Below are 17,394 nucleotides of genomic sequence, written 5' to 3' on the forward strand. Positions count from 1 at the left end.
ACAAAAATTGCTTACTTATTTGTTGATTGATTTTAGGTTATTTTTGTTCCATCTGAGAGCTACATATGGTTCACCAAGGTTCTACACAGAGTTAATAAGCTTTGACTAGATAATAATTAATACTTAATTCATATGAAATTTATTCATAGATCACAAAAAATGCTTCTATGTCATTTCTTCATCAATTTCAATTCTATATCCTCAATTTATGTCACCAATATAATTCACTACAGTGTCAACTGGGCTGAAATTAAAATTGTGTTAAATTGTGTTGCGAGATGCCGGATGAGCTCCACATCATTGATGTGCTAGTTAATATATTTCTTTTCAATATTGATTTGATTTTCCAGATATTGAAACCACTTCAACAGAGGATGGCATATGCAAGGAAAATTTAATCTCTCTTCTGACAGCTTGTACAGTAAGTAAATTGATTATTGTATAGAGAGAATGAATGAAGGAAAGAGTTATGTTAAGGGAGGCATAGCAAATTACGATGAGGAACATCACTTATTCAGCAAGCCTGTTTAAGCACCCTGGATCTCCCATTATTATGCACAGGTGACAAAGAAATTGAACTTAAAAGATATATATTTGGAAGAGTCATCAGTTTGCCCCCAAGTTTTAAAACAGAGTAAATTCTGTGTGACTTTTGGATAAGGTTCTATGAAACAGTTTACACTGTTTTCGTATTTAGGGAAGATGAAAGAAATAACTCAAATTTCCACTCATAAGCTACAATTAAGATACATAAAAAATATATGTAACAAACACTAGATAGAGGGGGGTCATTTTGACATTGACTGGTAAATCTAATGTTATCATATGATACCCGAAAGTGGAATTTTGACCAGAAGGATTAGCCCAAAAGATACCTTTAAGGAGCTCCAATGCTTAATCACCAAGTACTCAAGTACAACTTCTTTTCTTTTTTTTGCCCGGGGTAACATGTACTAATCCCAGTGGATTTGTAGATTGAAATAGAAATTATAGACAATCTTGGGAGGTTTGATCCTGTTAATAAAGGTGATTGCTTAATACATTTTTATTATCCTTGTCCTATATTCTCCATGCAGGCATTCTTGGATAGCGGCTTATTGAAGGAGAGATTAGACAATGACACTCTTGATGCTATCAATGTTCTCTCCAACAAACAAGCCTTTGCTCAGAGATATGTCCGACTCAAGACAAAACTATAGTGAGTAAATCATTTTTTGCACTATACGTAAGCTCAACACATTGTTTGATTTTTATATTATAAATATAAGGCTACTTCATTTTATTTTAAAAAGGATGCCAATTTTTAAGGAGGGGAATGAAACTAATAAGAAACTTATATCTTGTACTTAAATTTTTGTTTCTTCTTATTTCTTAGCACTTTTAAGCGTCCCTATAAATCGCTTGATAAATTTTATATATTATTGTCTCACCTGCGAAACAGTGAGACGAGTGAGACACAAGGTGTAACTTTTCCGACTGTGGCGGCAACGTTAAGTTTTTGAAATGACAGTATAACTTAAAAAGTATATGGACCTAGTTCATGAAACTTGGCAATAAGGTTAATCAAGTATTACTGAACATCCTGCCTGAGTTTCAGGTCACATGACCAAGGTCTAAGGTCATTTAGGGTCAATGAACTTTAGCCAAGTTGGGGGTATCTATTGAATTACCATCATAACTTGGAGAATTTATGGATCTGATTGATGAAACGTGAACATACGATTAATCAAGTATCACTGAACATCCTGTGCCAGTTCAGGTCACATGATCAAGGTAAAAGGTCACTTAGGTCAATGAACTTTGGCCAAGTTGGTTAAGTTTTTGAAATGTCATCATAACTTAAAAAAATATATGGATCTATTTCATGAAACTTGGACATAAGAATAATCAAGTATCACTGAACATCCTGTGCGAGTTTCAGGTCACATGACCAAGGTCAAAGGTCAATGAATTTTGGCCATGTTGGGGGTATCCGTTGAATTACCATCATATATTTGAAAGTTTATGGATCTGATTCATGAAATTTCGACATAAGAGTAATCAAGTATCACTGAACATCCTGTGCGAGTTTCAGGTCACATGATTTAGGTCAAAGGTCATTTAAGGTCAATAAACTTTTGCCATGTTGGGGATATTTGTGGAATTACCATCGTATCTCTGTAAGTGTATTGGTCTAGTTCATAAAACTTTGACAAGAGTAAGTATCACTGAACATCCTGTGCGAGTTTCAGGTCACATGACCAAGGTCAGTGGACTTTGGCCATGTTAGGGGTATTTGTTGAATAACCATCATAACTTTGAAAGTGTATGGATCTAGTTCATAAGACTTAGACATAAGAGTAAACAAAGTCAAAGGTCATTTAATGTCATTTAACTTTGGCCATTTTGGAGGTAGTGATTAGATTGCTGTCATAACTTATAAAGTTTGCAGATATAGTTAATAGAATGTTGATATACAGAATCGCTCTCCTTGAGGAGCTCAAATCAATTCAATACAATGCATGTATGAAAAATTTAGTGTTGTCAGTCGGTCCGGGATTGGGATGAATTCCCGGTGGTCTGAGGCTCCGAGACGGTCCCGAGACGGTTCCGGGATCAATCAACTTAGACCGTATCCCGGCAGGAAAATAAAATCAATAATGGCCAAATTCATGTTGTAATATTTCCCTAATTAGTAATTGTACTTACGAAATACGAGAGAACAATTTAGTTTCAACTGGCTGTGTGCACATGCACCTCGAAATATTACGCAATTACATAGCTACCTGTCGATCGCATGAGCATGCACGCAATCTAGCTTTGCACACGGCTCCGAGAGATCTACGCAGACAACAATCGTCTACTGTATAGTCTCATGTGCAAACCTCTTTCGCCTCAGTTCGTTTTACCGAGTCATTCATTTACCCCATACTTTCGAGTTGAATCTGCTACGATATGTATGGACTAGTGAATTTATCATGAAATAATTTACTAACAATTGACAATGATGATCTATGAGTATTTGCAAATTTATTCATTTAAAAAAAGTCGACATTAATTTTGCGATGATTGTATTTGTTGGGGTATTTTTTGCGAAAAGTAGTGCTGCAGCCGAACCGCCGAACCGAACGGAAGTTCGCCGAACTTGGCACTTCCGGACCGAACCGAACCGAACACAAAGGCCTGGTTCGGAAGTTCGGTAAAAAAAAAATGTTAACATGCAATGCGTAAGTGTGATGACTACAAACTAGATTCAAGTATGAAATTAAACAAAAAAATATTGGTTAGTGATTGTGCACAAAGAGAATTCCACTCAATATATTTTTAAAATCCACTATGATAGATCCCATCACGTCTTTGATTGAACTGTTATCAACTTAAGAATATTTTATTAACATAAATATTTTTTTTCTTGATAAAATGAGGGGACATTTTGAAGCTTAATTCGGTATAAAAGTGTGGTGTAATTACGTATTGCCATAATCGATCGTGATCGTAATCGGACCTAATGATTTTGTATTTAATACAGAAAAAGAACCAGACATAAATTCATTCCTTGTAAATGACAAAGTATGACAGTTTCGGTCTCGTGTTTGATTAAATTTTTATCATTTTCAATTTTTTTTATAAACATGAATATATTTTTTTCCTTATAAAATGTGGGGACATTTTAAGCTTAACTCAGTTAAAAAGTGTAGTTGAATTACGTATTGCTGTAATCGGACGTACATTTAATTGTTTTGTATTTAAAAAAAGAAAAAGACGACAAATTAATTCCTTGTGACTGACAAAGTAATGGTAAAGTATATATATTCCACCTTCTGAAATTTCCATATTAATATAAAAAGATAAATAAATAAGAGATGAAGGAATGAGGGTGAAAAAACAGAAAATATAAAAATTCAAACCAAATCAACGCATGTTCCCTGATCGATGTTCCGGAAATGGTTGGTAAGGAAAGTTGAAACAGGAAGTCCAAACAACCTGCTCTCGGTTGCTATTATACAGGTAAATTCGTATTCCGAACTTGAAACGTTTTTCCATTGTCAATATTTTCTTAAAAGTGGTTTAATCTCGTCAATTACTGAAAATGAAATGATAAATTATCAGTTCCGTCTTAGTTCTGATGATCAACGCCGGGTGATTTCACAACACTAAAATACAGTGTACTCTCATGTACTCATTTTCGTGTTGGAAATATGTTTGAAGTCACGGAGCGTCGATCTTTCTGGACAAAGAATGGACTGATATGTCATTTTTTTTAAGTAATTCATTGACCAGATTTCACCACTTTTGAAAATAGGGACTTTCTAAAACACTCATATTCTTTGGAATGTGAATTTTACCGGTATAATAACAGTTGAGTGGAGGTTGTATGTCTACTGTTTCGACATTCCCGATCAACACTTTCCAATTTGAGAAGCTGCGTTGGCAATGACATCGTAATTAGGCCTGGGACGATTGTCATTTTCACCATTCGATTATTTCCTGAAAAAATAATCGAATGATTCGATTGTTCGTTGGGGAATCACGTCTTTTAAGTCACAATAGGTGACCTAATTTATGGTGACCCCCCCCCATGAAGAAATCTCCATCAAAGTCACATGTTTAGCATAAATGAAAGTAGGCCCTTTTCCCCCTTTTCCATGATTTTTATATCAAAAGAAACTACATGAAATGAGATTAAATCAATGCTGTTACTCTGGCATCATGCATACATCCCTCCAAGTGCCACACCCCTTCATATGAATGAATCAGCCCAAAGACGTAAACAACTCATTCATGAAGTATTCTTTGAGATTGACCCCAGGTGGAGCATTTCACTTGAAAAATTTCATCCCTTGCCCACACCATGTCTCCGCCCCCACTTGTGGCACTGTCCACGATGCTACACATGTATTAAAAAAAAATATTTTGCAAAATATTTCATTTGAAATACCTTCAAAATTACGATTTTTTATCATTTGAACCTACATGTATAACTGGGTCTATTTTTGGAGACTAGTCGAGAAAGTACTGGGGAAGACGGGCGCATGTTGGAATGTCGTTTTCATTGTGTGAGGGGGATATAAAAAGGTTGCATTGTTTTGAAACATGAAAGGAATTGTCCGGCTCCCACCCTATCTTTCTCTCTCTCTCTCTCTCTGTCCCTCTCTCTCACACACACACAGATGGGGGAGGGGTCAATTCATTTCTGAAGTCATGACCTTTCCTGATAAGGGAACCACGTGCCTTCTTCTTTGTTTCCCAAAGTTTCATTGGCTATCCGAAGGTCCAATCAGCTCAAGTGAGCTGGTTGTGTGTTTACTTATTGTTTTGTGCACGCAGACAATGACTTATTTTGTGTATCGACGGCAAGGTCGGGTGGGATTTAAATTTTCGGAGCGCTTTCATGTTGGTGTGTAACTGTGAATGTGATACAATCATTGATAATTTTTGAAAAATTACCTCGGTAACATAATTTTTAAACCTGTATGAAGTATTCAAAAACCGTTGTCATCGTTGTTTTCTTGTTTTTGTTATTATACCTTGGGTATTCGAGTTATCCCAATGTCATAATCAGGATCTACCGAACATTCGATTAGTGTAAATTTTTCTAATTTTTTTTTTTCGATTGGTGATTGGCGGCATGCCAATCGAACCATTCGATCAATCGATGTTTACTCCCAGGCCTAATCGTAATCGATCATGATCATAGCTACTTGAAATAATCATGAAAAAAATATTCTGATCTTTGTAATTCTGTTTCTGTCCTGATTCTCTCATTATCAATATTTTTTCTTTTTTTTTTAATTTTCATTTTAAAAAAGAAAGTAGAAATGACTTATTTTTTGTTTAAAGATTAAAACAAAAGAAAGTTAAACAATTTTCATAACTATTCTTTTAAGAAACAAAATTTATTATAAATACATGACAGATCATGTTGGAGATCACTTGTTTGTGGGTCGGCGATCTTTATTTTTTTATATGTTAAATATAATTTGGCATTTATTGCCGAACCCCGAACCGAACCAAAGTTCGGAAAAAAATTGCCGAACCCTGCCGAACCGAACCGAACCCGAACATGCCGCCTGACTTGCAGCACTAGCGAAAAGGTTTGCAAATAACAACTAGACGAATGCACACCATGTTTCAGCTGGTTAGAGCCGGGAGAGAGAGAGAGAGAGGGGGGGGGGATTACGGGAAGTGCTTGGTCGTTCACGACTGGGGACCATCTGTCATCGACAGCCATTTTTTAAACGATCCGGCAACTTCTTGTTTTTTCGAATCATATAAAGTTAAACATAAAAAATGCAGATTATTTATTCATTTATTTATTCATTCATGCATGTTCACCGTATTACACAGATAAAATATAAGTAAATAATGAAGAGACAGACGTTTTGCAGCATAAACTAAGCATAATCACACCTTTAAACCGATTTTGCATCCATAAACAAAATTAAATGTAAGAATAAGGAAAATAGGAAAGAAAGAAAAGAATACAAAAGTGAAAGACTGCCTAGATATAAAAATGAAGTATCAAATTGTTATGAATATATGGTATCAGTAATTCAACAAAATGATGAGAAAGAAACGTGTGTCCTCTGGATCCTCATGTCATAAAAATAAAAGTGAGATAAGAACATATCAATCAAGAGAGAGGATATTAACATCAAGGAGATGACATAACAGGGCAGAGTTACGAGAGAGGGAGAGAGAGAGTGAAACTAAAAGTTAATCCATATTCCGGGCTAGCTAGGGCCACAGGCGCACTGACAAGACATTATGCAATTCGCTTATATAACTGTCAACCACGTGCGCACCGACCACATATCAGTGGCACCGACACATGTGTTATTGGACTGTCAGATCAGCAGCTGGATCGACTCAAACATAATTCGGGTCATGTCAGTGGTCATCAATGTTTACAGTTTGCGGTGGTGGCACGCTTTGACTGTCTCATCATTATTTTCCCCACGTTTTGAGTGAATGTTTACAATTTGCGGTGGTGGCATGCACACTTTGACTGTCTGGTGCACCGCCAGTGCGCAGTGTTGTATTTAAGGCTGGAAATGTAGGTACACAGTTTTGGATTGCATTTGTGCGTGGAGATACGTTTCGGGATTCGGGACGAGCCGGGATCCCGATAAGGAAATTTTGAAGTTGCCGGGACGGTTTCGGACCAGGATTTTTTTTCTAGATAACAACACTAGATAAATTGTAGATTTTTTGTAACATCGTATATACAATAGCTGTGTAGCTATTAATTAATCTGTTATGAAACTAGGCCTGGGTCAAAACGTTTACAAAAAATCACGCTCCTGCCCCCCCCAAAAAAAAAAAAAAAATTGAAGAAAAAAAATATTGCTAAAATTTCACATTTTACACCTTTAAATTCATGAAATGGCCATCTATTTTCCATAAATCCTTGAAATTATTTTGATTTAGTTGAAAACTGTCAGAAAAATGAAGAATATTCACCTCTTTCCCGACTCTGATTTGAACTTACTCTCGGTAAATATTGTAGTCCCACATGTAGACTTCATTTGTGTTGCCACGAAAATCTGCATATGGGACTACAATTATTACCGAGTTCAAATTCACATCAGATTCAGGAAAGAGGTGAATATTCTTTATTTTTCTGATAGTTTTCAACTGAATCAAAATAATTTCAAGGAATTCTGGAAAATAGATGGCCATTTCATGGATTTAAAGGTGTAAAATATGAAATTTTAGCAATTTTTTTTTCTTAGGAGCGTGATTTTTTGCTCTCCTTATTTTTTTTAGGAGTGCCAGCGCGATCGCTCTCAAAAATGAAGGTCTGATACAGTGTAGGGGTAATTAAGTATCACTGACAAGTCTTAGGTCGCATGATCAAGGTCAAATGTCATTTATTGTCAATGAACATAGTATTGTATCATTGTATGAATGGTGTTTTTTATGAACAATTATTTTAAAGTAGTTTTCAAAGTCAGCACTGCTGCTATATTGAATCGTGCAATGCAGGTGAGACTGCCAGGGGCACTCCACTTATTATTATTATTAGTTATTTGGAACTTGATCAAGAAAATAGTTTTAGGCCATAAAAATGTTTTGTAATTATGTATGAATTGCTTAAGAATCGCAGGCTTTCAGCCATATGACATATTAAAATCGCATTGTTAAAAGAGGCTTGGGGTTTTGGCTGAACTTGCTGTACTTATAGAATAAATGTTTACACATTGTCCCCTTTTTTATTTTTGGCAGAGGGGCATGCCATCTTTCTCAAATGTACACTAATGTCAGTTATATTCATATAACTTTATAGCTTTATCCAGATTGCATCAGAAGTAGTAGGTAAAACATCACCTTTACCAGCACAAGAGTAGTTTCGATAAGGTGTATGCCATGGAATGGATTATTTCTAAACTTTTGCATATGTGAGTTGGATGGGCCCAGTTTTGGAGAATCTTGATTGAAATTATTCTGTAAAGCATATCTCTGAACTCATCCTTGAAATAAAAAAATTGTACAAAGTGAGATATCATTATTTATCAACAGTAGCGGACTGTGACCGGGAGGAGACAAAGCATTGGGGGTGGGGCACTGCATTGTCTGTGAACAATGCTGTGCCCCCCCCAATGCTTTGTCTCCTCCGGGTCATGGTCCGCCACTGCTTATCAATGTGAGGATATGCTGACTTGTCTCTTTACTCTGTTGATTTTCAGTACAGTTCTTTACTACTGATTCATGGGGGTAGTAAATTTTCCCCAACTTTTTCTTTCTTTACTCAGCTATAAACAACAAAAGTTCAACCTTTTACGTGAAGAGAGTGAGGGCTTTGCTAAGTTGGTCTCGGAGCTTACTCAAGTCACATGTGATCCTTCTACAAGTTCTCAGGTGTCAAAGACTATCAAAGCACTTATAGGTGTGTATGTGATCAGTTAGATGACTATTATTTCAGTGCGCAAAGCACTTCCAGGTGTCTGTACGTAATAGGGTGGATGGATGTTAGAAGTAGGCCTGTTTTGAAAGTCCATTTTTGATGCACGTGTACACGGCATGTTTTTCGGTTGTGTACATGCTGTAAACACAAACAGCCAGCTATGTAAGTTATGATAACTTGTATTCCTTACGTTGTCTAAATTTCTACTAGTAATTCATGAACTGACGATGATTTCAGTACTCACATTTTTTCACTTGATTTTTCTTTCTCATATAAGCAAATATAAACTGTTGAAAATGACTGTAGATTGCTCCGATATCAAAATTAAAATCGCCAATCTCACTCAAAAGTTTGTGCGGGAGATTGGAGATGACACTGACATTACCACTACTCGATCCCTATCGAGGCATGGTCGTTGCATTTAACCACCCATGCATGACTGTTCACATGAAAATTTCATGTCATACTGGAAGAATAATATTGTCTGATCATGTTGACATACAATAATTTGCCTTTAATCAAATATCTATATTGAATATTTTAACTTATATAAGTGTCCAAGAACCTTTTTTGTTATAAATAACAAAATATATTTGTGGTGATTCAATATCTGATGAAAGTATTATTTCCATTCTTTCCCATTTAGGTGGATTTGACCTTGATCCAAACCGGGTCCTTGACATCATCTTAGAGGCCTTTGAGACAGCTCCTGAGCTTGATCATGTCTTTGTTCCTCTACTCAGGTCATACATGTGTGACCCTCTAACAGTATGTCAGGTCTTAGGCTTCAAGTTTCAGTTCTACAAGGTCAGTCAGAATCTATTCATCAAAAAGGATGCTTCTTTTATAGGTGAAATTAGGAATCAAAGCATGATCTCCTTCTCTGGCATCCCTTCCCCAGCATTTATGGTACCAATCTGTGTGTATCAAATTCTCCCTTATCTTACTGTATTTTCAGGAAATTTACTTTTAGTAGCATTACTAGTCTTGAGCATGATCTTAATCCTTTCCCACTTATCATGAGCTCCTTTTGTTTCAAATTCGCTCTACCAAATATTTGAAAGCTTAAGGGATAAACCCCATTTGATATTAATTTGATAGATTGGTAGTAGGACATTGTTTGTGTTAGTTGTGCAACTGTTTTATGAGAAACCTGATGCTGAGAGCAATCATCAGACAAATTTGCTTTGTAATATGATTTCTAAATGTACGTAGTTCCACTCCTGTGAATAGAATGTTCTTGAGTGTTTGATGTCCCTTGATAAAAATTCATTGAATCTAATTGATGGAATAGATGCCATGAAAGTGAGATTTTTTTCAATGCCTCTAATATGTTGCATGAAGCAAATGCAGGTGCAATTACGGTAGCGCTTGTAAATTTTAATTTGGTTTCTACGGAATCAGTTGATCACTGTAAAAAAAAAATGCGTGTAGGAGAGTCCAGTTAGTACCTAATGCGGTAGCACAATCATATCTAATGACATTCTTATTTTTGCAACTTGGCTCTCAAAAACTGTTTTATACCAAACTGCAGAAATGAAATGGAAGTCAAAGAGTGTGTTTCCTTATTGTAGTGGGGAGCAGTTCCATCAGTAGCTGATCTTAAATACATGACATGTAACAACACACTGTTGATTGGTTATTATTGAGTGTCCAAATTTGAAACATAGTGAATCCTGTGCTATATATGTAACGAACTTTTTAATTTTACAATTGTTAATTGATACAATTTTGTATAAATGTGAATTAATGAAAATAAATGAAGCACGATATGATTTTCTACTTAATTCTTTGAAATTGCTACCCTGGCCTGAAATGTAAGGGTTTGGTGAAATGAATTACTCTAGCATTCTCCTGTCTCCACTCAGTGGGAAAGCTTTAAAGAACAATTAAATGATTTTTCTTGATGGAAATAGCCTTTGAAAGGATTATCACAAGGCTGATATTTTTTCTGGATATAGTCCAGGGGATATTATACAAAGATCGTAGCCTCTCTCATAAGTCAAGCTGTGCCAAGCAAATGAAAAATGTGCACGAGTGAAATAGTACAAGATTTCACCTGATAGTGAAAGGAAAGCTCTATTCAAGGAGGCATAGCTGAGTTGATTAAGAGTGTCTCTTTGTTTCACCGAATGTGAAATGTCTGAACACAATTCTATGCACTCATCGTAGAATATTTGCATTTCAATATCTGTGCTACGTTTTCATACAGGAAGAAAATATACGAACTCCAAAATCTCTTCACAAGGTCACAGCGCAGCTTCTTCAACATCATATTGTTGAACTGGATGACATATACCCTCATGTAAGTTCTCTTTTTGAGTTTCAGCAGACTCTGCCAGTTCAAGCTTTTTCATTTTATTTACTTCTGTCCTCATGTTCCCTTCAGTGAAAGTAAGTGCTGTTAGCACAGACCTGCCAACCAGTATGTTTTTGGCGTATGTAGTATGTTTTTGCCACCAAAATACGGCAGTATGTTTTTTCTTTTAAAGATATGTTTTTGTAAAAAAAAAAAGAAGAAAAATTATCTCTGTTTCATAAAACTTACACAAGTATGGTTATAAGATCAATGTAATTTCAGGTAACTTTTTTTCAATCATTTTGTTTAAAACCAGGGTGAGATACACATATGCTTGGTTTTTCATCTGCAAGAGCAGTGCGCATTTTAGCTTGCATGCAGGTTGGGCGCTGCCATGAGCTAGTGCACCACATATTTTATTATGAAATACACTTTTTTTGAAAAAAATACAGTTTTTGTCTTACCTGCATAGCAGAGCGAGACAATAGGCGCCGCTTTTCCGACGGCGGCGTCAACATCAAATCTTAACCTAAGGTTAAGCTTTTGAAATGACATCATAACTTAGAAAGTATATGGACCTAGTTCATGAAACTTGGACATAAGGTAAAGCAAGTAATACTGATAGTTCTGTCGAGTTTCAGGTCACATGACCAAGGTCAAAGGTCATCCAGGGTCAATGAATTTAGACCATGTTGGAAGAATTATTTTCAAAATCTTAACCAAAGGTAAAGTTTTTGATATCACATCATAACTTAGAAAATATATGGACCTAGTTCATGAAACTTAGGCATAAGGTTAATCAAATTTACTATGCGTGTACACTTGTGATTTGAGTGGATTCTGTAGGAATTCATGTGAAATCGTATCCAAACTGCCATTTATCGTGTTAAATGGTTGAATTTGTATGAGGCTACTTACTGTGGGAGACTGATTTATGTTTTAAAAATTCTGGGGGCTTACTTACTGTATGAACAAATGCATGATTGATCTGAAAATTTGAGTATTGATGGAGAGCTGAGAGAGCTTAACCCTAAGTACATTTATGAATTTTGGCTAAAAACACTACCGTAAGTAAAGGTGTATTAACCGCACCCGTGTATTAATCGCACCCCCAACTTTGGACTAAGAAAAAAAAAATCTTCTCACATTTACATGCATATTTGAGGTACTAAGAAACAAAAACTAAGTATAAGATTTCAAAGTATCCAAAGAGATTACCGGTATGCGGAAATCTGCTGTTCTTGATCAATTCATCTACAAATGTTAGAAAGAATGAATGGTCCCGATAATATTGGCCACTAACACACTCACCTCACAGTCTGAGTCACAGTGTACACACACACAGCACTGCCATTACATTGCAAACTACGATACAGTACCAGTCATGCCAGTACATCTTATCAAATTATGATATGTGTCTTTCCCAGCGTAGGAGGAAGAAACATTCACATTTCTTGCATCACAACCTCACAATCACTTTCAGAAATTTGATGTCTTAGCATGAATTTTGGATACGGGATTACAGGAAGGTTCAAGAAACAAAGAAATTGACATTTTTCCAGTTGTTTTTTACGGCTTCGTGCCGTCTCTCTCGTGCGTGGTTTACATGGTATCTTATGAAAAGCAAACAGGAAGGAAAAAATACAAGCTGGCGCGAAACGGGACTTTGAATAGCGCCAGCTTAAGTCGCACAATAACCATATTACAACGCAATCTCTAAGCTCACTCAACTCTCGCTCAGCAGTGACAAAATATTACCGAGTGTGCTTGATGTCTCTTTTAACTTAGCCAGGGAACTTCACTACTTTGAATTGAGAATAAAGTCAAAATTAATGTCATGAAGGTGGGTGTGTTTGTTATGGACAATATTTAATTAAGATCGTAATAATCGCTTCCCATTACCCTTGGCTTTTACCCCTCTAAACGACATTGCCTTGGCGGCTACGCCTGGCCACTCGATGTGTTGTGAACTGGCAGACATCGTACTTGGACGGTAGGGGTTACGGCGGGCTGGCTCAGACCCGTCACCGTGTATAAACCGCACCCCCAACTTTTGCTTCTATCCCGCCGAGAAAGAGGTGCGGTTAATACACCGTTACTTACGGTATTTGTATTGGATTTGTACACAAATTCATGTTTTTGAGTAATTTTGGGTCTACATCACATGCACTTACAAAATATTGCGTAATTTCGGAACTGCGTACCCGGGGGTCACAATTTTGGTCTGAAAAGTTGCGCGAGACTTGAAAGTAAAAAGTCCGCGAGTGACGCGGTCAAAAAATTTTGCGCAGCGGATTTATCGCGAAAAATGTCGAGGGTGGGGCTGAATCAGCCCCCCAGTCTTTTTTTGAGTTAAGTGTCTGTCTTTAGTTGATTCTGTCTGTGCATTTTACCAGTAACTGTCTTGCAAGCAAAAGATTGCATGTTCAGGGCTTGCATGTTCTTTGACTTTTGAAATCATGTTTCTTAGCATGTTTCTTAGCAATTCCGTTATGACATGGACTTACAAATTGTAGCATAAATCAGAACCACATACCTGGAAGTTGCGAATCTAAGTCTTAAAAATTTTGCAAGACTAGAAAGCAAAAAACTATGAAATTTTGTGGTATAGTCTTTAAGCATTTGAATAGTTATTGTCAAAAATATTGGCTACATAGATTTAAAAAGTATAGTGTTCACCTTAACAATGCATCATGGCTGTTTCATTAAAGGACAAGTTGATTGAAATAAAAAGAGAAAAATCAAACATGCAAACAATGAAAATTTCATCAAAATCGGATGTAAAATAAGAAACTTACATGTATGGCATTTCTAAGTTTCGCTTAGTTGGAAAAAAAATTGTTAAAAAAAAAAATTGTCTGTGTGCAAATGAGGGGACTGATAACATCATCCACTCACTATATCTTTTGTATTTTGTGATAGAAATATGAAATATTCTGATTTTCTCCTCATGGCAGTATGAAAGAAGTTTTATTTTCCTCTGAATACGTGGAATTACCATTGTTTAAACTTTTTGTGGTTCAGTCAAGTTGGTCCTTTTTGTCAAATTTGTAAAAAATGAAATGTTGTATAATTGAAAAAAAATGAAAGAAATAGTGAGTGAGGGACCTCATCTACTTTCTCATTTGCATGTCACGAGTTGTGCATATAACTTTTTGTGAAAAATAAGCGAAACTTTAAAATGTAATTTCTTATTCTACATCTAATTTTGTTGAAATTTTCAGCATTATTGGATTTTTCAGCATTGTTGGATTTTTCTCTAGTTATTCAAACCAATTTTTTTCTGGGGTGGGCTAACCTTTAACAGTATAGATAGTATACAGCTTTATTGCAAAAAATAATGATTAATTGATTAATCATTTACATCTGTTCCTATAATCTGACTTCAAGCTTGCTCCGACTGATGTGGATATCTTCAAGGCCCACAAGCAGGAGATTATTGATGCAAGGCAGTATGCTAGGAAGATGAGCATGGCTGTTCTTGCTGACAAGGATGACAAAGATGACAAGGAGAAAGAGAAGGAGAAAGATGAACAGGTTTGATTTTTTTTTCTAGTTTCTCTCTGAAACGCTTTAAAAATCAGGATGATGACACTGAAGTGTGTGAGCTGTCTAGGTAAGGTGAAATCTCCATCTTCCATTTTGTTGGTCCTTAAGACCTTCCTGCTCTCAGAGACAAAGTTGCATTGATAACAATCTTCTTGCAGGGAGAGTCAGATATCTTTACTAAGTGTGACTGTAGTACCCCTGATCCCAATACATATATATAACAGTAGATGACTGTATTATCTATACTGTATGATTGAACAGCAAATGCACTGTTTCCATGACACTTGCTCCTAACCTACAAAACTAACTAAAACTTAATCCCTATTTCTATATTATTCTGAACCAAACACTCTTTAAACCTCTACCTTCAGAGATAATTAGACCGGAGCAAATGTCATTGTCACCAAGGCTGTTCTGGTTTGGACTACGTAATGTTAGTATTTTATACAAATTTTTGTTTTGCCTGAATAGTAGAAGCAAGAGTGTGTTTTTTTCAACAAGGCTTCATTTTAATACACAAACATGTTTTAAACGTCATCATGATTAAAAAAGTACAAGCTCCTGTTTCATGCAACTTGGGCATAATAAAAATATCAGTGGTCATTTGGTTTGGATTTCAGGCCAGTAGACTTGGCTTTATTGTTACGTATTAATAAAACTTTATTGCAGGTTAAGATTTTGACTTTCGAAGATAGATTTGTATGAAACTGATTGCGTAATACAGTAAGGTGAATGTACCCATTTCCTTCAGAATTATTATTAAGTTAACTTGTAAAGTGGATGATAAACATACCTTGAAGGAAAATTACTATAGACATGGAAGTTATGATTATGAACTTTCAAAATCTATAGCATGATATCCAGGGGAAAATGGTTCACTGCAAACATCTACTCTTCAGCCATTTATTTATATCTGGTCCCATGCATGCATATCTGTGTATATTGTAGATGTAAGTTTTTGTCAGAATTGAGTCGGTATGTTGTCATTGGATGTTTCCAGTTACTAAAGGCAAATATCATTTACACTGTGCTTTATAAACTACCTCACAATCATTTTTAGACACATTCATTAATAATTCAATATGACTGCCAGAACTTTTATCACCTTCTTTTTCTTGTGTCCTATAGGTTATTGACAACCAAAAGATTGGATTGTGTGAAGCCATGATTCTAATAGGAGATTGGGTACATGCCAAGAAACTATTAGACAAACTGCCTGAGTATGGCACTACGAGTAACCCTACTGTGTCCAAGGCTCTCTGCAACCTCATTGAATCTATACTTCAACCTCTGTACACAAAGTAGGTCCTGCCTTGTATGCTTATATTCTTTATATGTTTTAAAGCCAACCCTCTAGTATACATTAGCTCATATCACAATTATGAATAATGTCTCTATGTGCTTCCAAAGGACTTGAATATTATTACCCCAGCTGTAGCTAGGCAGCTGTAATTACCAAGATTACAGCGCACATGCATTTCAAGGAATAAATTCCTGCCAGGTACCCATTCACCTCACCTGGCTTGAGTGCAGCATAATTTGTAGACAAATTTCTTGCCAAATGAATTTATGCCATGACTGGGATTTGAACCCACGACCCTCTGTTTCAAAGTTCAGAGACTAATCCACTGAGCCACAACACTCCACATCTGTAGTCTTTCAGTTGATTGCAAATATACAAATCGCTCTTTGGTCTGTGTCTTGTATTAATTCATTATGTTGGTTCAGTCCAACTTTGTCTATTACCAGACTGGTCTGAAGATTGTTTCATTAGATTTTTTTATCTGACAGTTACTACTGTCAGTGGCAGTCAGATATATGCCTCTCAGCAAGTTAAAATCAAGGAAAGTTTTCATGTTTGACAACTTGTCAGACAACTTTTGATCAAAGGCTTTTTAGTTCTCACTTCTTTAATTCCACTTTGTTGACAGCAAGTTTGTCTGTTTTATAGTTGGTCTAATGATGTTATATTGTATAAGCTGGAGTTTTATGTGTTTCTCTTGAGCTCATATTACAAAGTCCAACATGGTCAATGTCCTCTTTGCTCTATATGGCCAATGTTACATGTGTAGCTGAAACCCAGAGTGCTAATATAGCAACTTATGTTAATGCTAAAGTCTCAAATCATTGAAAAAATTACCATCTGGGGTCCGAAACACAAAGCTTAGCAGTCATTGTAGAACTTAAATTTTTTTTTTTAATTGATTGCTTGACTTTAATGCACGATTCTATTGTAAAAAATCAAGCACACGATTCATCAGTAACCTTTGTGTTACAGGATCCAGGTCTAATTACAAGCTTTATTTGATTTTGAATGAAGAAATGACTAGACAGAAAGAAAACTTGACCAAATTGATAGTAGTAAAAAAAAACAAACTAATGTAATTTGGCAATGTGACAAGTAAACTTACAATTCAATCAATCAAAATGATTGTTATGATCTATTGTGTGTTGAAGGAGTTGTCAACCACAGGGAGCAAAAGGGCATCATATACCTTCACCTCCGAAGAATGGCACCTTGCCGGCTGTTCAGAACCTAGGAGACATCAAAGGAGTCCTTGAGATGTGTCGCTATCTTGGACCATATGCATCATTACAACCTATCCTCATCTGGAAACTTGTCAGGCTAGGCAAAGCACTACTTGCTCAGGTAGTTTTC

General features: G+C 35.9%; 1 protein-coding gene across 1 annotated transcript in view; it reads left to right on the plus strand.

Moving 5' to 3' along the window:
- Positions 1-17,394, plus strand: part of LOC121410510 (THO complex subunit 2-like) — a 106,612-nt gene that overhangs the window by 22,490 nt on the left and 66,728 nt on the right. The window contains exons 5-12 of the mRNA XM_041602660.1: positions 351-421; positions 1,077-1,198; positions 8,736-8,869; positions 9,534-9,694; positions 11,100-11,192; positions 14,577-14,723; positions 15,864-16,036; positions 17,193-17,385. Coding sequence (XP_041458594.1) covers positions 351-421; positions 1,077-1,198; positions 8,736-8,869; positions 9,534-9,694; positions 11,100-11,192; positions 14,577-14,723; positions 15,864-16,036; positions 17,193-17,385 — 1,094 coding nt within the window. The remainder of the gene's footprint in view (positions 1-350; positions 422-1,076; positions 1,199-8,735; positions 8,870-9,533; positions 9,695-11,099; positions 11,193-14,576; positions 14,724-15,863; positions 16,037-17,192; positions 17,386-17,394) is intronic.

Source organism: Lytechinus variegatus, chromosome 1 (genome assembly GCF_018143015.1).
Source record: "Lytechinus variegatus isolate NC3 chromosome 1, Lvar_3.0, whole genome shotgun sequence".
In the NCBI taxonomy this organism is placed as follows: Eukaryota; Metazoa; Echinodermata; class Echinoidea; order Temnopleuroida; family Toxopneustidae; genus Lytechinus; species Lytechinus variegatus.